The 22,134-nt window shown below is 38.9% G+C and overlaps 1 protein-coding gene and 1 long non-coding RNA gene across 2 annotated transcripts in view; one reads left to right on the top strand and one right to left on the bottom strand.

Moving 5' to 3' along the window:
• Positions 1–213: 213 nt before the first annotated feature.
• On the bottom strand, positions 214–12,345 carry LOC129480201 (uncharacterized). Its single transcript, XR_008656937.1, has 3 exons — positions 12,089–12,345; positions 5,642–5,819; positions 214–335 (listed from the first exon to the last, which is right to left on the bottom strand). It is a non-coding gene; the product is annotated as an uncharacterized lncRNA (long non-coding RNA).
• The window catches only part of SLC16A12 (solute carrier family 16 member 12), a 32,048-nt gene continuing 15,669 nt past the window's right edge, over positions 5,756–22,134 (top strand). Inside the window, exon 1 of the mRNA XM_055273931.2 lies at positions 5,756–5,955. Within this exon, the coding sequence (XP_055129906.1) occupies positions 5,756–5,955 (200 nt within the window). The remainder of the gene's footprint in view (positions 5,956–22,134) is intronic.

Here is a 22,134-nt window from a genome sequence, read left to right on the forward strand (position 1 = left end):
ATTGAGGAAGAGAGAAAGGTAGCGTTTATCTCTGAGGATGGTGAGGATCGAGTGCGCTTATTCAGGAGACATTGTTACTAATAGTATTGCATACAAATGCTTGCAGAGAGGCTCTTTCTCCCCACCCTGGTGTCCCATGAAGATGTTCCTTGTCCTGTGGTTTTACCCAGGTTGACTCTGACTTACAACAGACCTTCGTTCATCTTGCTATCACCACAGCCATCTTGGGATGATTATTTAAATTTTTTGTTTGGATTTATGCAATTGCATTTTTAGGATATCTTCTCAAATCAGTTCTTAACTTATTACATGTGGAAATGCCAGAGGATGCTCACCTAGAACAAATGTAAAGGGAATCGTGAGTTTAGCAGCAGCAAAGTAAAAATTAATGATGCTTAATATTTTTGTAAAGAAACAGAACATTTTATTTTGCCAGGGGCTTGTTGCCTACAGTGTGTCCTCTACTGAATAATCACCTCATTTTCAATGTGCCATATCAATAAATGATAGTTATTTTTAGTCCTTGAAAAACCATACAAAAGAGACTTTAGTGCTCACCGAAGGAACAGACCTGAAATCTCTATTTGAGAAAATTACATGTAAAATGATATTTAACACAGTTTTGGAAATGAATAATAACTTAATCATACCAGCTCAATTATATTCCTTTATACATATTCTTCCTACTCTTTGTGACAATTACAAGCGTACAATTTTTACATAAGCTTTACATAGCTTCCGTCACAAAGTATATGAGGGTCTTTTTTTGGCTTTAATATTGCATCATAATAGTTTTCCATATAACAATATTATCTTCCTGTTTATAATTGTAATGAATTGCATACTCTTCTATTTGTTGAACATGTCATAATTCTCCAAATATTTCCTGGTTGTTAAACATTTAGGTTGTTTCTGTTTTATGTATTATTGTTAATGCAGCTATTATTTTTTGCCCATAGTGGCTTCTCTTACATTGTTTTCTTAGGATAACCTCCCAGAAATAGAATTGCTATTGAAAGAATGTGGATACCTTTCTAATTCATGATCCATCACATTATGTTGCTTTTTAAAAGGGCTGTTGCACAGCTCTGGCTGTTGCAGTATTCTTTCATAGCATAGGCGCCACTAACTAAGGATGGTCCTTATACCGGATGTTTATGGGTAGGTGGATTTATAGTCTTACACTGGAAAACAACTTAATCTTGGGGGTTATTTAAACGGAAAAGCCTAAGAAGAAGCTAGGACTATACCAAGGCAGGAGTTTCTAAGTTGTGCCTTTTTTTACTGGTACAACTGATTGTATCACATCATAACACTTGGCAGTTAATTGTGTCCAATTGGTGAGTTATTCCATTGTGTGTGTTTGTCACAGGTGTAGGTAGACTCTTGAATGCTGGTTCTATTGGAATTGAGAGAAAGAGAGGGTGCCAGGCATAAAACATACCATAAACATGACTCACATGGCTGTTTAAAAAGCTTTGATTCATGTTAGCACAGTATGGGCGAAAGTTGAAAATCTTACTGCCCCAGGGGCCTGGCAAGTGGAGCACACAGGAACTGCACACAAATGTGTGCAGGACAGGGTGTCAGGGATAGGGTAAAGCCGAAGTGCAGGACTTGTCTGAAAGGGGATACTGCTGCTTGGCTCCATCTCATGGCTGCCACAAGGGAATGCAGTCCAGCATCATTTTAGAGCTTGCAATTTTTCAGAAGAATTTGGAAATTTGGATAGTATCTGATATTTACAAGTGCCAACTAATGTAAACATTTACAAAACACGGTAGGCGTAATAAAAGTGTCCTGAAGCTTGATTTGCTCATTGCTGCCAGTTTGTGGGTGCTCTCATTTGACTATAACTATGATTCTGTGAAGTAGGCAAAAGGTAATTTTTTGTACAAACGAGGAAGCTGAGGCTTAGAAGTTATTGTTCAACAGTTCGTGAACTGTGCCTGTCCCACTAGGATGTGAGCCTCATGAAAGCAGGGCTATTGTCTCTTTTCTGCAATGCTCATAGCCCAGCTCCTAGAATAGTTTCTAGTGCATATTGGACACTCAATAAATATCTATTGAATTAATGAATGATGAACAAATGAAAAGAGGTTAAATCACATGGCAAATAATATCTACATTTTTGTGCCAGATATTCCTCATGTTTTTTCTCACTTTGACATATACAACATTTTATGAAAGTAAAATTATTACCTCCATTTTATGGATCAGTAAACTGGGGCTCAGAGACATAAAGTAATTTGCTTGAATTCATATATAACTCTTAAGATGCAGAGTCAGAACCCAGATCTTCCATCTGGGTCTTGGCTCATTAACTTTGTCCTCAAACTAGCTTCCTTCATGGTTAAGAGGTGGCTGCTATAGATCCAGGTATCACATCCAGAATCTACAGGAAGAAGAGGGGCTTGTTTCTTCCTCATTTCTTTTCTTAAGAACAGGGAAACATTTCCCAGAGGACTTCTCTCCATAGCTCATTGGCTAGATACTTCCTGTTCTGTGCCTTATCACTCACTGACATGGGAACGGGAGACCAATCCAAACCCATCCCCTAAACCAAGGGACTGGGCCCAGATGGCCACTGGAGAGAGCAGATAGAGTTGAATCCTAACAAAGCCAGGGTTATGATGGAATAGAGGAAGGGATGGACTACCAGCTCTGTCTTCTCCAGCAGGCTGTGTGTGAAAGCAAAAATACAGATATGGTAGATCTTTTAAAATAAGAGCTTTTCCTTGAGCGTTTCATTTTGGGGAAGAAAGTAGATGACTGTTAAAGCTACTTATTCATGACACAAAGTTATATTTTGGAAAAACTTATTCTGAAGCTCCAGAGTGTTAAAGACACCTTCAGAGGGTTGGTTTTGCTCTGAAATTTCACAGCTGGTCAAGTCAGTGACCTACAAGAATGTTTCAGGGAAATACCAATGGTACCATTTAAATAACTGCATTTATAGCTACGTCAGGCTGCAATTCACATCATTGTACTGGTGTGTAATCAGCAAGAATTATGTGTATAACTAGACAAAAATGTTTATGAATTTATACCAAGGAATGAGGAAATGTAGTAGAAGCAGTGCAGGGCATTGGTTAGGAAGGCTGGCCTTGCAATCAGACCAAGGTTCATAGCCCATTTCTGCTGCTTCATTATCTAAAGATATCTTTAATCTTGTAAGGATTAAATGAGATACTGTCTGTAGTGATGCTTGCTAGCAGCTTGGCCTATGGCGAGTGCTTTGTAAATAGCAGCTTTATATCACTGTTATTTTCACTTAGCCCCAACACTAGTATTTTGGCTATTACTCAATCCCCAGGCCAGTGTTTAGCAATATTATCATTTCCAGTAATAACTTTTATTTTTTTCTTTATCAATAGGTTTAGTATTTATGCCAGTATTGGTCTCCCAATACTTTTGATAGATTTATAATTTCAGTTGTCCACGTAATCGCCTTTGTCAGTCTCCCCAAAGTCACAGGACGGTTAACAGCATGAAGATGAAGACCTGAGGCTTCAAAAGGAGCAAACCTAAGTGATGTATGTGGGAGTCGTTCTTGTTGCCTTGGCCTCACTACCCTGCTCTGTATGCACGCTCGGAAGTCACAAGCCACCAATTTGTTCCAGTGGCTTCAAAGATGCACACTTACAAATTTCTGTTGTGAGCCATTTTCTTGAGAAAGTTGTGGTCTTAAAGTAAATGTTTTTTATTAGACAATTTGTTTTGCCCATAATTTACCAGGTGGTACATAGTCTTTGTTCATCAAATAATCCACACATTGTCATAGTTGAAATGACATTTAATTTAATTAATGTTAGTATTTCTTCCAGTGATCACAATAAAATTATAAAGGCAACTGGGTAATTTGCTCAATTCTATAGCAAAAGTAGATGTTGAAACTCTTATTTTTCCTCTCAAAAAATTCGTCCCTGACTGTAATTAAGAAGCCTGTTTGACAAGCCATGGAATGCCTTAAGAAGCACCTTATCTCACAGTTTCTGTGGGGCCAGAATCCAGAAATAGCTTAGCTGGGTCCTTGGCTAAGGGTATCACAAAGCTGCAGTCAGGGTGTCAGTGAGACTGTCCTCAACTGGAGGCTCAATTTAGGGGAAAATCTGCTTCCAGGCTCACTTGGGATGTTTGCGAAAAAGCAAAAAACAAAAGACCCTGAGATCTTCATGTTTCTTGCTGTCTGTTGGAGGCTGCCCTCAACATCTACAGGCTGCCCATGGTTCCCTGCCAAATGGCTTTCTCCTAGGTGTGCAGCATGGCAGTTTGCATCTTCAAGGACAGTGGGAGAGTGAGAGTGGCTAGCAGGCCTGAGTCATATATAACATGACATAATTACGAGAGTCAGCCATATTCTGTTGGGTAGAAGCAAGTCACAGGTCCCTCCCATGCTCAAGGGAAGGGATTACATAAAGATATGAACAATCAGAGTCAGGACCATAGGGGTACCTTAGAGCCTGCCCACCACAAGGAGCTTTGTATATTGTGACCACTACTGAATCCTTAGTGCCCTAAAATGGTGCCTGACACATGTTAGGGATTCAATAAATATTTACAGTTGAATGAATAAATGAATGCAGATATTACTTCTTTGAAGTATGTATTGCTAGTGTTTTTTTCCCCAAGCCTGTGGCTTACCTTTTGGTTTTGTTTATTAATCACGTTTTAATACAGAAATGTTAAATTTTAATTTAGACAAATTAACAAAATTTTTTTATCTTGGTTTGTTTTATTACTTTACATCTCAGGGAGTTTTCCTATCTAGAGAACAGATAAATATTTGCCTATATTTTCACTTAGGTTTTTAACTACTTCTTTTTTTTTTTACGTTTATTGATTTATCTGGAAGGTCAACAGCTAAATGGAGAGTTGAACAGAATGTGGTGAATAATACTTTTTTTCTTCACTGATCTTTTTTTACCTTATTTGAATTATATTAAATATTATATACTAGCTTCTGGGCTCTCTACTTTGTCTCATTTATTTGTCATTCTATTCTTACTTCAATTACACACTTAAAAAATTATAGCGTTTTAAAAAATGCCAAGAAGTTGCTGTCAGACTCATTCCGTATAATAATTAGGCTATGTTATAAGCTGTTGTAACAGAGAGACTCCAAAATACGAGACACAAATAAAATGGAAGCTTATTTATCTTTTGTGTAACAGTGTAGAGATGTGCAGAGTCCAGAGTAGGAGGGCAGGTCTCCCCAGAGTCATCTGGGGACCCAGGCTTCTTCTGTCTCGTAGCTCTGCCAGCCCCTAGACTGATGTCCTGGTCTGTGTGGTTGAAGTGGTTTCATATCCACATCCATCTTCCAGTCTGTTGGAAGAGGGTGCTGGAAGTCCTCGAAAAGTACCTTTGCCTTTGAGGTGATGAACCAGAAGTGGCACACATGACTTCTGCTCACATCCCTTTCATGGAGACTACACTTTCTTGCCACAACTACCTTCAAGAGAGGCTAGGGAAAAATGGTATCAAATAGAGTAGACATGCATTTGACTACAATTTGAGAGGTTCTATTATATTTTTAAAAAAGAAAGCATGTACCAAGGACAACAAATAGTCTGCCTCAGTCTAGTATTCATAGTTACAAATACTCATATTTAATAGGAAAGTAATAATCATGTTTTACCAAGTGAAGAAAAATCAACCTTTGGACCTAGCAATAAGATATAAATATGTCCTGATTTTTGGTTTTAGATGGCGAGTAACCCATGTGCCAGGTAGCGTTCTATGCCAACCTTGAATGCCAACAGGAAGTCACTGGACAGCAAACTCTTCCAAGATCATAACTTGGCTGTTGGAGCAACCTGGAAAAGAAGAAAAAAGAAAAACCATGGCAAAAGTAAATAGAGCTCGGTCTACCTCCCCTCCAGATGGAGGCTGGGGCTGGATGATTGTGGCTGGCTGTTTCCTTGTTACCATCTGCACCCGGGCAGTCACAAGGTAGGTAGGATTTTCTTCTTGACTTATTAAGATGACCTGGCCTGTCTTTTCTTTTAAATCTGCTTCATTCTGTTTCTGAACCCATCATTGTGAAGATATGTGTGTGTGTATGTTGTGTGTGTGTATTTCCGTTGACTCTTCAGGTATCATTTCCTTTGCAAAGTATGTGATTCTCTTACACTTATGAGTCCCAGATAGTGGTCTTCTCATGTGGTGTGTGTGTATTTCGATTGACTGCTCAGGTATCATTTCCTTTGCAAAGTATGTGATTCTCTGACACTTATGAGTCCCAGATAGTGGTCTTTTCTATCATATCTGATATTTAAACCTGGAGTCTTAGGACATTTGTAGGCCAATGCTGTGACTATTCCAGCCATTCATTTTCATAAGCAGCTCCAGAATATGTGGAAGGATGTAACATCTATTTCTTTTCACTCTTCATCTTCCACTCTTCAGTAATATGAAATACTTAAAACTCATCACATATGAAATAGCATGGGAAATGTCCTACAGTATTTTCATAATGAAATCACTTTTCTGGGGATCTTAAAGGATTGGTAAATGCACACCTGAGAAGGTAAGTTAGCTTAAGCTGGCATAGCTCCAGGGGAGGGTAAGATCATTTCTACAAGTGTGTTTCTCCAGAATTTTAAACTCTGTCATCTTAATGATAAATCTAAATTAAGGTAGATCTTATTCCTTAAAGTTTTACAAAGCTAATAGGATGTGTGATCTATAATTCATAAATCAAGAAAAATACTATGGGCAAACTGATGGCAAGAGATCATAATCATAATGGTGTGATGTGGCTTTAAGTCTAGGGATGAGGAAAAGGGGTACCAGGTGACAAGAATATGATTGTAAAGTTTACACTGGATGTGTGAATGTATCACACAGAGTTAATCTTACACAAGGTTAGGGTCTATATTCATCCCAGAAAGGATAAAACTTGCAAGGCCAAAATAATCCTGGAAAATTCCTTGGCTCCCTAGGGCTCATTAAGCCCCTGGAAGCTTAAAACCTAGCATTTAAATGATTTTGCTTTATTTTGCATTTTGGCTGCTGTGGTGATGACTTCTAGGTTGAAGGAGAGCACATATATAGATACAGGGATTCTCTCATTCTTGCCTGCTCTCTTCTCCCTCTTACTTTTCTCCAAAGTCAGTGTGAATATGCCTAAGTTAGATGCATGTACATTAGGACTCATCCATCTCATTTATATTTGGAGTAAATATGCATTTGAAATCTACATATGTTAGCTCTTTCCTCTACAGGTGTTTTCATTCAAATAGAAATCTTTATTTCTCTCCTCTGGCAGCAGACCCTTACAAGAAAGTAATTTGGACTAATTAATTTGATGGCATCATCAATACAGGCATCAATGTCCCTCCCATAACAAAGATACAATGCAGGATAGAATAAGATATTCATCTTTGCTACAGTAAGGGTTGGTTGATTGTGTGTCATAATAAACTACAGATTTGTTCAAAATAATATAATTGATGCTGAGTGGTTTTACACTGTTGGTGGGAATATAAATTAGTCCAACCACTGTGGAAGACAGTGTGGTGATTCCTCCCTGACCTAGAACCAGAAATACTATGAAGTGTGATTTTTTTTTTTTTTTTTTTTTTTTGTTGAGACAGTGTCTCCCTCTGTTGCCCAGGCTGGAGTGCAATGGCGTGATCTCCACTCACTGTAACCTCCGCCTCCCAGATTCAAGCGTTTCTCCTGCCTCAACCTCTGGAGTAGCTAGGATTACAGGGATACAAAATTTTGTGCTGGGATACAAAAATTACGCCTGGCTAATTTTTGTATTTTTAGTAGAGATGGGGTTTCACCATGTTGGTCAAGCTGGTCTTGAACTCTTGACCTCAGGTGATCCACACGCCTCAGCCTCCCAAAGTGTTGAGATTACAGACGTGAGCCACTGCGCCCTGCCAAAGTATGATTCTTAAGAAGACCTCTGTAAGAGGAATTGGGAGACAATTATCCCTTTGGCATTGTGACTTCTCATCACTCATATGACAGCTCCCTGGACATTAAGAAGTCTAGATTATGAATCTATAATATGAGTCTGTAAGACTCATCTATATTATGAGTCTTGTGTTCTGGGTTTGAGGAAGTTGTGGAGTTAAAAGGAATCCCTATCCTTGGTCCTTCCTATGGAAGTTTCCATCATTCCCATGATGAGGGAGTTCTGGAAGTGGGCACAATGCTTTAGAAGGAGGGATCATGCTGGAATCTTAGGGGTAGTTGAGTCTTCATGATGAAGTTGCACTTCTGTGGAGCTGCCCATAGTGCTTTTAGACGAGATACTAAGATAAGTCTCCCAATCACATTGTCTCATGTGAGCCTTGTGATTTATTCACCCTCTATTTAATAGATTAGGACACTGATGCTCAGAAAGATTGACTTGTCTACATTTATTTTATTTTATTTTGAGGCAGAGTTTCACTCTTATTGCCTGGGCTGGAGTGCAGTGGCATGATCTCAGCTCACTGCAACCTCCGCCTCCTGGGTTCAAGTGATTCTCCTGTCTCAGCCTCCTGAGTAGCTGGGATTACAGGTGCGTGCCACCACACCCAGCTAATTTTTTGTATTATTAGTAGAGATGGGGTTTCACCATGTTGGCCAGGATGGTCTCAAACTCCTGACGTCAGGTGATCTGCTGCCTCGGCCTCCCAAAGTGCTGGGATTACAGAGGAGAGCCACCATGCCCGGCCTACATTTCTTTTTGTCTAGTAGGACAGAGCTGGACTAGAATTCTAGTTTTTTGTTTGTTTGTTTGTCACTTTACATACATTCATAATCCATTGACTCTTGAAACACACACACACACACACACAAACACACACACACATAAACACAGAAACCACTATGCTCTTTCCAATATATAACTAAATAGCTTCCTAAACTGTTCTCATACATACACTACATTTCTACCTGCCCCTGCATATATACTACACACACACAAGCATACACATACACACACAAACATGCAAACTCTGCAGCTTATCCTTTAGAACAATTGTGTATTACAAGACATGGGTTTTTTTTTTTTAAAAAATAACTGCCTTGGTTATGAGAGTCATTGTCTTAACATGGGCAACTTCTTAATATCCAGCGAGCTGTCATATCAGCGATGTGAAGTCATAGTACCAAGGGAATAAATGTCTCCAAATTACTCTTACAGAGGCCCTCTTAAGAATCACACTTCAGACTAAGGAACCTAGGAACCAAGGAATTAATTATCTTTTCTTCTCATAAAATGTATATCTTAGTACAAAATTCTTCCATAGGAAAAATTGCAGAGGAACAGGTATTCCCGAGTGCTCTTCAACTACTTTTCTCCTTACTTTCCACAGTGTTTTACTTTAGTGTAAACTTCCTAGGCTTGCGCCTCCTCCGACATACCACAGACAAATAGGAAAAAGTGAAACACATCTTAGTTGCACAATTTTTTTCCAGTAAGATCAAAAGTTAACTGAGGAGCCTAAAGTGGTTTGTTAACTCACCCCACATTGCAATTTATAGGAAGGGGATAATCCATCCTGATTTACCATCACCCCATGATTCTTTCTATTCTTTGAAATTCATGATTGGATGTATTTTAAGAACTTAAAAATTGTTTAAAAGTGTCAGGAGTAATCACTAATAATGCCTCTTTATCACCTTGTTCCCAACCAAATCCTAATTAAGTAAAGCTCTTCAGTATGTGAACAGTAAAGGCAATTTATTCTATCTGCTTAATATTAAGCTGTATCTAAGTATGAATTTGATGATGAAGAATCGAAAGGCAAAATCTGTTCACTCCAGAGATACCTTCTGGTGGTAGAATGCCTGTCACTTGAGTCATTTCCGTAATTATAGTTGGTGCGCTTATGCCAAATCTTTCAATTGGATAACTAAGGGAACTTAACTCTTAAGTCCTCTGTACACCAAAAAAAGAAGTAAGTAGATAGCTCCAAAGTGCCTAATACTGTTATTTTTCAGACAGGTAAATAGACCCAAAGGTCAAATTCTCATACTTCTGTCTGTGGAAGAACCATGAAGAGAATGAAACTCATAGATGCCCAATTTTGTGTTATCACTTGACTAGTCTAACATGTTTGACTGAAAACCCCTGCCTCGTTTGGCCAGAGGTATATGGGCTAATGCATATTGGATTCAATTGGCGTTGATACTGGAGGAGATTCTACGTAACAGCTGCTTAGATTTGGCAGCACTATAAACAATTTTATCTTTATCAACAGCAAATGGATGCTGGTTCTTTAAAGAAGAAAAAATTTGCTAATCCCTCTGTCTGAAAAAGAACATCTATGGTATGCTCCTATCTACAAATAAATAGACAAACCTCCCAGGCGGAACCCAGGTCATCCACACATGCTAACATCTTTCATTATTGATCCTCAGGGACACAGTGGATGTTATACAGAGTTTTCCAGGCCCTTCTCCATCTTTAGGATAACTCAGGACACCACAATCACAATCAGACTTGGGGTAAATATGTTTATACTGCTGCTCTCAGTTTCCACTAAACAAATTACAATAACATTACAGTCTGAATATTTTTGAAAAAGTCATAGGGGGAGAGAACTTTGTTCCAAAAGGAAATAGTAGCTAAAGCAGGATGGAATAAAGGACGCTTAGTTCAGAAAATTCTGACTAATTCAGTGTTCTGTGTAAAATTAAGTACATGTGTTCTCTGCCTACAAAAAATATGTAGTAACTGGTTGTACATAAAAATATTCAATAAAGATTAAAAAAAGAATCACACTTCATGGTATTTCTGGTTCTAGGTCTTTGAGGAATCACTGCACTGTCTTCTACAATGGTTGAACTAATCTATATTCCTGTGAATAGTTTAAAAGTGTTGCTATCTCTCTGCAGCCCTGCCAGCATCTGTTGTTTCTTGACTTTTTAATAATCACCATTCTGACTGGTGTGAGATGATATCTCATTGTGGTTTTGATTTGCATTTTTCTAATGATCAGTGATGTTGAGTTTTTTTCATGTTTGTTGGCCGCATAAATGTCTTCTTTTCAGAAGCATCTGTTCATGTCCTTTGCCCACATTTTAATGGGGTTGTTTGTTCTTTTCTTGTAAGTTTTTTTAAGTTCCTTATAGATTCTGGATATTAGACCTTTGTCAGATGGATAGGTTGCAAAAATTTTCTCCCATTCTGTAGGTTGTCTGTTCACTCTGATGATAGTTTCTTTTGCTGTGCAGAAGCTCTTTAGTTTAATTAGATCCTATTTGTCAATTTTTGCACAGAAATACCATTTGACCCAGCAATCCCATTACGGGGTATATACCCAAAAGAATATAAATCATTCTATTACAATATAAAGATATATGCACACGTATGTTCAGTGCTGCCCTATTCACAATAGCAAAGACATGGAATCAACCCAAATGCCCATCAGTGATAGACTGGATAAAGAAAATGTGGTACATATATACCACTATGTATGTACTATGCAGCCATAAAAAGGAATAAGATCATGTCCTTTGCAGGGACATGAATGGAGCTGGAAGCAATTATCCTCAGGAAGCTAACACAGGAACAGAAAACCAAACACTCTGTGTTCTCAATCATAAGTGGAAGCTGAACAATGAGAACACATGGACACAGGGAGGGGAACAACACACACTGGGGCCTGTCGGGGTGGGGGAGTGGGAAGAGGGAGAGCATCAGGAAAAATAGCTAATGCATGCTGGGCTTAATACTTAGGTGATGGGTTGATAGGTGCAGCAAACCACCATGGCACACATTTATCTATGTAACAAACCTGCACATACTGCACAAGTAACCCAGAACTTAAAGTAAAATAAAATAAAATTTTAAAAAATGAAAAAAAAAATCACACTTCATGTGTAATTGCAGGCTATTCTGTTCATAAATTGGCCACTTGAGTTGGGTTGATACTTAAAAAGCAATGTTTGATTTAAATGTCCAAAACCCTGTCCCCCTCCAGGTCTGAGACCTATTTTTCTCTAAGTCTACTGGGTCCAAATTAACTTAGCTGCAATATATGTCTAGAATCCTATGGGATTGTAGAGCTCTTTTGAACTCTCTTAACAATAGTTGAATTCTTATAATAATTGCCAACTTTAGCTGGGCACTTACATTGTGCATGTTGACATTCTTCAAGCATTTTTTATGGATTAAATCATTTAATCCTCATAACACACAGCAGTTGAAGAACATGTCCAAGGTCCCATGGTTAGTAAGTGGCAGGACTTTTAGCCACTAGGCTACAATGCCCCAGTAGATCAATTCTGGTATGCCAGATGTTGTCAGCACTCACTGTATAGGAGACAGAGCAAAATTTTACAGCAAAGTGGCAAGATTGAGAGCAATCCTGCTGGCCTCTGAGAGAAGGTATTTTTGAGAATGTCATTTTGTAACAGATGACACTTGGTGATACTTTATTTCCACATTCTTATGAACAGAGCCTACGAACCCTGAAAGTTGTTAGGAGTTGTTTGCTACTACAGCATAATCCAGCCCATTCTGACTGATGCAGTCATGTTTACCAAAATGCTTAATTTAGAGATGAAGAAACTGAGGCCTTGAGGGACTAAGAAGCTTTATCAAAAACCTCAGTTACCTAGGGTGAGAACCAGGGATCAGGACCCTGCTTCACTGTAAAATATTTCAAAGAACAACCAAAATAACAAAAATAATTTCTGGAGTGAGATGCACACATGCTCCCAATAAAATTTCATTTATTGAAGATCATGCCTGTGTTCAGAGGCATACATCATGAAACTACTACTCAAAAAGTTCTGTAGTGCTTTTCCCCTTTGAGAACAGATAAGTGATACAATATTCTTCCCATATTTCATGAAAGTCACAATCATTCAGAAGCCTGTATGTGGTTATTAGAAAATTTGCCTTTCTTAAGCCTGCTTACATGTTTAGACGAGAATTTCAGATATTAATTTTGATTTCTGTATATCTAAAGTTTGATTCATGTGTCTGATTAAGTCATCTAAGAAAACCAGCAAGCAGAAATCAAAGTAACTTTTAAAAAAAGTGACAAGGGACAGACATGGTTACACTACTAAGTTCCCCAAAACAGTTTAGTGAAAAAAAGATATTTATAATTTGAAAATATCATCATCTGGGGGCTCTTTTCTCTTAGACATCATGTGATCCTCTTACATCTCCAGCTTCTGCATCTCCCTCTTGTGGATTTGTTTTCTCAGCTTGTAACTCATTTTCTTCACATCCCTACTTTACCTCACCTAGCCACATGTTCCTATATAGCTACCATCCAGTCTTCCTCCTTCTTCCCTTTCTCATTCACAGTTCTTGAAGTTGCTACTCAATCATTTTCACTTCCTTGTCTTCTAGTCACTTCCTCTACCAACTTTAATCCTTCCTCCTTTCCTTTGGCTTGCTTCCCTTGAAAAGTGTTTTATGAACACCAAGTATATGACAGGTACTATACTAGATATTTGGGATTCAGTGTGAGATAAGACAGACATGGTCTTTGCTGTCACAGGATAACAGTCTAGTGAAGAATATAAACAAATGCAAAAGGAATTGCCACACAGTGTGATAAATGTCCAGCATGTAGTTGAAACACATAAGAGTGGAATCAAGAGAGACTTGAGTGGTCAGGGAAACCTTCCTGGAGGAAGGTTATCTTGAGACTAAAGAATGTGGGAGGTTGGGAGAGCATGCTAGAAATGAAAAAAAAAGTTAAGGCTCAAAGATTAAAAAAAAAAAAAAAAAAGAAGCATGGGTGATGTGTTGAAAGAGGCAGGCAGAAGTTCAGTATTGCTGAAGTGAAGAACCCGACAGGTGCACAGAAAAGAGGCACACTACGAAGCGCTAGCTCATGCAATTTCCTAAGTCAGGTTAAAAAGTATGAAGCATTAGGATCTGATTTGTGTTCTAGAACATTGAGTGTAGAATGTACTGAAGGTAGCCTGGTGTGAATTCAGGAAGATTAGGAGGGTTTTGGCTGCAGTACCAGAGAAAGGTGCTGGTGTGAATGATGAATGGTAAGGGGGATAGAGATATTAATATGTTGAGGAATTTGAAGGATATGTATGAGATAGTGACTTATGCCTATAATCCCAGCACTTTGGGAGGCTGAGACGAGAGGATTACTTGTGCCCAAGAGTTAGAGACCAGCCTGGGTAACATAGGAAGACCTTGTCTCTAGCTGGGCATGGTGGCGCACTCCTGTGGTTCCAGCTATTGGAGAGTCTGAGGTAGGGGGTAGGCGAATCGCTTGAGCCCGGGAGGTCAAGGCTGCAGTGATCACACCACTGCACACACACTGCACTCCAGCCTGGGCAACAGAGCTGAGACAAACAAAGGAAGGGAGGGAGGGAGGCAGGCAATAAAAGTAAAAAAAAAAAAAAAAAAAAAAAAAGAGAGAGAAAGAGAGAGAATAAGTAGAACTTGGCAATTGAGTAGATCAGTCGTTCTCAGGCAGACTGATTTTGGTCTCCAGGGTACATTTAGCAATGTTTGGAGACATTTTGTGTAGAAGCCAGGGATGCTGCTAAACCTACAATGTGCAAGAAAGCCCCCTACAACAAATAATTATCTGGCCCAAAATGTCAATAGTGCTTCCACTGAGAAGCCCTGGGGTAAGGATAACTAGACTACAGTCATGTGTTGCTTAATGACGGGGACGTGTTCTGAGAAATATATCATTAAGCAATTTCATTGTTGTGTGAACATCACAGAGTGTACTCACACAAGCCTAGAAAGTAGCGCGTACTGCACACCTAGGCTATATCGTATAACCTATTGCTCCTAAGCTACAAACCTGTACAGCATGTTACTGTATGATACTGAATGCTGTAGGCAATTGTAACACAATGGTAAGTGCTTGTGTATATAAACATAGAAAAGGTACAGTAAAAATATGATATTATAATCTTATGAAGTCACCATTGTATATGTAGTCTATTGTTGATCAAAATGTCATTATGTGGTACTTGTCTGCAGTTTATAATGAGGGTAAATCCAAGAAATCATTATTCACTTAAATTGAAGTCCTAGTGGTTAGGAGAAAATAATAAACTTTTTAGTATTAGACTAGCAATTTTTAGAATGTTAAGAAACATCATAAGGTTTTTGTTATTGTTTGCACTGAATTAAAGCTAGTTTGACTGTTGCAGTTAATCAATGCCAGGCAGTTTATGTTACCATTCTCTCTGTCATTGGGTGTGACTGTTTAATACTCCAAGTTCCGATATAATTATTAATCTAGCATCAGATCTGCTGCAGCATATCTGGTTTCTTAAATCACTGGATAGAGAAGGACCACTGTTTATACCCTTTGACAGAGAATTACATATAGCATTCAGTGTGGCATGCAAGAATGGGACTGTGGTGAACACAGAGATGTGCCACTCATTTGGCCTTAGCTGCAGGGTGTACAGTCAGCAGAGCCTGCAGCTGTCAGTTCTTAGGTCCCCCTCACCTGCAGAAAGCTGCCTCTCCCAAGAGCAGACCCTTGGGCGTAGAGGGGGCACCCACCGCCAATGGCTGATTGAGGATGCGCATTAGGGCTGAACCATTTCATTTGGGATTGACTGAGAATTTGTTAGGCCTGCATTGCAGTTCGACCTCTGCATAATCCTGCATCCTTCCCTTTCCTTCTACAAGTGTTGATCCTTACTGTATGCCCCGCATACCAAACTTCATCCCACCTTCTGCTGGGACTTAGAATTTAGCTCACCACATTGTTCCATTTTCTCTTTCCTACCACAAGGATCAACAACAAAATTATGGGGACGAGTGCAAAATGAAAATACAGGGCCCCTTGCTCAAAAAGCAGGGGAAAATGCTGTTAAATGTACTAAAATAGAAAGCTTTTTCCTTTCTTCAGTGGTCTCTTTAAGTTTTTCATGATGTTTAAATTTGCAATTTAGTGTTATTCTAAGTAAAGAAAATGAGAGTGTGAAATAATTAGAATGAATTGACCACACATCTTTATGTTTTGCAATGTCAGCTTTAAATGCAAATATGAGTCTTGAACTCATATATGGAATCACTGAAGTCACACAACTCTTACTTTGTAGCTCATACATACATACATATTTCATTTTCCATCAGAGCAGTAGAAACCCTGCACAAAACTAACTCAACTGTTTTTATTTGACTTCCTGAAACTTGCACATCCTATCGACATTCTCCTACCTTCAGCTTATTGATGACTAAGGAAGGACTGAAAGGGAATGGAAATATGGGTTGGCTGATCTTTCTGTTTCCTTCTATGCCATCACCCTCAACATTAGTGGTTTGCTAATACAAGGAAGTGATATGAATGAAAAAGGATATGATAGAAATCCTTGGTCCTTTGTGATTCTTATAACACCACTGCCTTCTTTCTGCATTTGAAGCAGGTTTTGGTTCAAAAGGAAAACATAGCCTCTTGGGGCTGGTAGACCCTTCTTTTCCTATCCCCAGGCCTGCTAAGTTGTAGATGTAACACACTTACTTCATACTGGCTTTGAGTCTTAACTGAACTCTCTCGAATCGTGGGCCTAGCAGAACACTGTGCTTATGGGACATCTCTAACACTGTGTGTGAATGGTGCATCACAGAACTGCAGAAACACATATTGCATGTATCTCCTCTGCTCACATGAAGTCTCCATTGTTCCATTGCACTGCACTTATGAAACACAAATTCAAATATAAAATTATTAAGCTTGTAATCCCAGCACTTTGGGAGGCCGAGGTGGGTGGATCACCTGAGGTCAGGAGTTCGAGACCAACCTGACCAATATGATGAAACCCCGTCTCCACTAAAAATACAAAAATTAGCCGGGCATGGTGGCACGCGCCTGTAATCCCAGCTACTTGGGAGGCTGAGACAGGAGAATCGCTTGAACCTGGAAGGCGGAGGTTGCAGTGACCTGAGATCGTGTCATTGCACTCCAGCCTGGGCACAAGAGTGAAACTCCATTTCAAAAAAAAAAAAAGTTGGGTCAGTGACAGACAGCCAAACATTAAATCAAGTTTCATGCTTCTAAGTGCCAGGCTCTATGTGACTGCGTAGACTGCACGCCCATGAAGCTGGCCCTGCCTAACATGGCAGTCTTGTTTATACCTGGTTCTCTCCCTTCTTCTCCAAGCTCTTCACCACCTACTTTCACACCCAGCAGCAACTGGGGAGGAGAGGGAGAGTGAACATAACAGGTTACTGTGGATTGTTAAAGCACAATTAATTGGAATTTAGCTCCAAAGAGATTAATAACCTCTTATCTTATCCCCAAGCCACAGTCCTGATTTCTTCCCCTGTTATCACCGGGCTATAAAAGCTTCCTGCCTGAATGAGGACGCCATGCTAATCCATATAAGGCTCTTCCAAGTTGCACAGTGATGCAAACTATTGCTTCTGGTTCACATGTCTTTCTCTAAGTAATTAACTATTTTTCAATATAAATATTTCTTTCTCTTTTTCTGCACATACACACACATACATACACATTTCTGGTTACATAAGAAATCATGTTTATTGTAAAGTAATTGAAAATGCTGTATAAAGATTAAATAATTATTTCTAATCTCACCATTTACATATAATGATTAGGTACATTTTAGTGTATATGCTTTCAGGAAATTTTCTTTTTTTTATTATACTTTAAGTTGTAGGGTACATGTGCACAACGTGCAGGTTTGTTGCATATGTATACATGTGCCATGTTGGTTTGCTACACCCATTAACTCATCATTTACATTAGGTATTTCTCCTAATGTTATCCCTCCCCCATCCCCCCACCCCACGACAGGCCCCAGTGTGTGATGTTCCCTGCCCTGTGTCGAAGTGTTCTCATTGTTCAATTTCCACTTATGAGTGAGAACATGCGGTGTTTGGTTTTTTATCTTTGTGATAGTTTGCTCAGAATGATGGTTTCCGGCTTCATCCATGTCCCTACAAACGACATGAACTCATCCTTTTTTATGGCTGCATAGTATTCCATGGTGTATATGTGCCACATTTTCTTGATCCAGTCTATCATTGATGGACATTTGGGTTGGTTCCAAGTCTTTCGTATTGTGAATAGTGCCACATTAAACATACGTGTGCATGTGTCTTTATAGTATCATCATTTATAATCCTTTGGGTACATACCCAGTAACAGGATCACTGGGTCAAGTGGTATTTCTAGTTCAAGATCCTTGAGGAATCACCACACTGTCTTCCACAATGCTTGAACTAGTTTACACTCCCACCAACAGTGTAAAAGCGTTCCTATTTCTCCACATCCTCTCCAGCACCTGTTGTTTCCTGACTTTTTAATGATGGCCATTCTAACTGGTGTGAGATGGTATCTCATTGTGGTTTTGATTTGCATTTCTCTGACAGCCAGTGATGATGAGCATTTTTTCATGTGTCTGTTGGCTGCATATATGTCTTCTTTTGAGAAGTGTCTGTTCATATCCTTTGCCACCTTTTTGATGGGGTTGTTTGAATTTTTTCTTGTAAATTTGTTTAAGTTCTTTGTAGATTCTGGATATTAGCCCTTTGTCAGACGAGTGGATTGCAAAAATTTTCTCACATTCTGCAGGGCAGTTCACTCTGATGGTAGTTTCTTTTGCTGTGCAGAAGCTCTTTAATTTAATTAGATCCCATTTGTCTATTTTGGCTTTTGTTGCCATTGCTTTTGGTGTTTTAGTCATGAAGTCCTTGCCCATGCTATGTCCTGAATGGTATTGCCTAGGCTTTCTTCTAGGGTTTTTCTGGTTTTAGGTCTAACATTTAAGTCTTTAATCTATCCTGAATTAATTTTTGTATAAGGTATAAGGAAGGGATCCAGTTTCAGCTTTCTACATATGGCTAGCCAGTTTTCCCAGTACCATTTATTAAACAGAGAATCCTTTCTCCATTTGTTATTTTTGTCAGCATGGAATATTCTTCCATTTGTTTGTGTCCTCTTTTATTTCGTTGAGCAGTGGTTTATAGTTCTCCTTGAAGAGGTCCTTCACATCCCTTGTAAGTTGGATTCCTAGGTATTTTATTCTCTTTGTAGCAATTGTGAATGGGAGTTCACTCATAATTTGGCTGTTTGTCTGTTATTAGTATATAGGAATGCTTGTGATTTTTGTACATTGATTTTGTATCCTGAGACTTTGCTGAAGTTGCTTATCAGCTTAAGGAGCTTTTGGGCTGAGACGATGGGGTTTTCTAAATATACAATCATGTCATCTGCAAACAGGGACAATTTGACTTCCTCTTTTCCTAATTGAATAATCTTTATTTCTTTCTCTTGCCTGATTGCCCTGGCCAGAACTTCCAACACTGTGTTGAATAGGAGTGGTGAGAGAGGGCATCCCTGTCTTGTGCCAGTTTTCAAAGGGAATGCTTCCAGTTTTTGCCCATTCAGAATGATATTGGCTGTGGGTTTATCATAAATAGCTCTTATTATTTTGAAATACGTTCCATCAATACGTAGTTTATTGAGAGTTTTTAGCATGAAGGGCTGTTGAATTTTGTCAAAGGCCTTTTCTGCATCTATTGAGATAATCATGTGGTTTTTGTCTTGGGTTCTGTTTATGTGATGGATTACATTTATTGATTTGCATATGTTGAACCAGCCTTACATCCCAGGAATGAAGCCAACTTGATCTTGGTGGATAAGTTTTTCGATGTGCTGCTGGGTTCGGTTTGCCAGTATTTTATTGAGGATTTTTGCGTCAATGTTCATCAGGGATATTGGTCTAAAATTCCTTTTGTGTGGGTGTGTTTCTGCCAGACTTTGATATCTGAATGATGCTCACCTCATAAAATGAGTTAGGGAGGGTTCCCTGTTTTTCTCATGATTGGAATAGTTTCAGAAGGAATAGTACCAGCTCCTCTTTGCACCTCTGATAGAATTTGGCTGTGAATCCGTCTGGTAATGGACTTTTTTTGGTTGGTAGGCTATTAATTATTGCCTCAATTTCAGAGCCTGTTATTGGTGTATTCAGGGATTCAACTTCTTCCTGGTTTAGTCTTGGGAATATGTGTCCAGGAATTTATCCATTTCTTCTAGATTTTCCAGTTTATTTGCATAGAGGTGTTTATAGTATTCTCTGACGGTAGTTTGTATTTCTGTGGGATTGGTGGTGATTTCCTCTTTGTCATTTTTTTATCACGTCTATCTTATTCTTCTCTCTTTTCTTCTTTATTAGTCTTGCTAGCAATCTATCTATTTGTTGAGCTTTTCAAAAAACCAGCTCCTGGATTCATTGATTTTTTGGAAGGGGTTTTCTTGTCTCTGTCTCCTTCAGTTCTGCTCTGATTTTAGTTGTTTCTTGCCTTCTGCAAGCTTTTGAATTTTTTTGCTCTTGCTTCTCTAGTTCTTTTAATTGTGATGTTACGGTGTCAATTTTAAATCTCTCCTTTCTCTTATGGGCATTTAGTGCTATAAATTTCCCTCTACACACTGCTTGAAATGTGTCCCAGACATTCTGGTATGTTGTGTCTTTGTTCTCATTGATTTCAAAGAACATCTTTATTTCTGCCTTCATTTTATTATTTACCCAGTAGTCATTCAGGAGCAGGTTGTTCAGTTTCCATGTAGTTGAGTGGTTTTGAGTGAGTTTCTTAATCCTGAGTTCTAATTTGATTGCACTGTGGTCTGAGAGACAGTTTATTGTGATTTCTGTCCTTTTACATTTGCTGAGGAGTGTTTTACTTTCAACTGTGTGGTGAATTTTGGAATAAGTGCGATGTGGTGCTGAGAAGAATGTATATTCTGTTGATTTGGGGTGGAGAGTTCTGTAGATGTCTATTAGGTCTGCTTGGTGCAGAGCTGAGTTCAAGTCCTGGATATCCTTGTTAACCTTCTGTCTCGTTGATCCATCTCATATTGACAGTGGGGCATTAGTCTCCCATTATTATTGTGTGGGAGTCTAAGTCTCTCTGTAGGTCTCTAAGGACTTGCTTTATGAATCTTGGTGCTCCTGTATTGGGTGCATATATATATTTAGGATAGTTAGCTCTTCTTGTTGAATTGATCCCTTTACCATTATGTAATGGCCTCCTCTTTCTCTTTTGATCTTTGTTGCTTTAAAGTCTGTTTTATCAGAGACTAGGATTGCAACCCCTGCTTTTTTTTGCTTTCCATTTGCTTGGTAGATCTTCCTCCATCCCTTTATTTTGAGCCTATGTGTGTCTCTGCACATGAGATGGGTCTCCTGAATACAGCACATTGATGGCTCTTGACTCTTTATCCAATTGGCCAGTCTATGTCTTTTAATTGGGGCATTTAGCCCATTTACATTTAAGGTTAATATTGTTATATGTGAATTTGATCCTGTCATTATGATGTTAGCTGGTTATTTTGCCCATTAGTTGATGCAGTTTCTTCCTAGCGTCGGTGGTCTTTACAATTTGGCATGTTTTTGCAGTGGCTGGTACAGATTGTTCCTTTCCACACTTAGTGCTTCCTTCAGGAGCTCTTGTACGGCAGGCTTGGTGGTGACAAAATCTCTCAGCATTTGCTTGTCTGTGAAAGATTTTATTTCTCCTTCACTTATGAAGCTTAGTTTGGCTGGATATGAAATTCTGGGTTGAAAATTCTTTTCTTTAAGAATGTTGAATATTGGCCCCCACTCTCTTCTGGCTTGCAGGGTTTCTGCCAAGAGATCTGCTGTTAGTCTGATGGGCTTCCCTTTGTGGGTAACCCGACCTTTCTCTCTGGCTGCCCTTAACATTTTTTCCTTTATTTCAACCTTGGTGAATCTGACAATTATGTGTCTTGGAGTTGCTCTTCTCGAGGAGTATCTTTGTGGTGTTCTCTGTATTTCCTGAATTTGAATATTGGCCTGCCTCACTAGGTTGGGAAAGTTCTCCTGGATAATATCCCGAAGAGTGTTTTCCAGCTTGGTTCCATTCTCCCCATCATTTTGAGGAACACCAGTCAAATGTAGATTTGGTCTTTTCACATAGTCCCATATTTCTTGGAGGCTTTGTTCATTTTTTTTTACTCTTTTTTCTCTAAACTTCTCTTCTCGTTTCATTTCATTAATTTGATCTTCAATCACTGATACTCTTTCTTCCACTTGATCAAATCGGCTACTGAAGCTTGTGTATACATCACGTAGTTCTCATGCCATGGTTTTCAGCTCCATCAGGTCATGTAAGGTCTTCTCTACGCTGTTTATTCTAATGAGCCATTCGTCTAATCGTTTTTCAAGGTTTTTAGC

Source organism: Symphalangus syndactylus, chromosome 4 (genome assembly GCF_028878055.3).
Source record: "Symphalangus syndactylus isolate Jambi chromosome 4, NHGRI_mSymSyn1-v2.1_pri, whole genome shotgun sequence".
In the NCBI taxonomy this organism is placed as follows: domain Eukaryota; kingdom Metazoa; phylum Chordata; class Mammalia; order Primates; family Hylobatidae; genus Symphalangus; species Symphalangus syndactylus.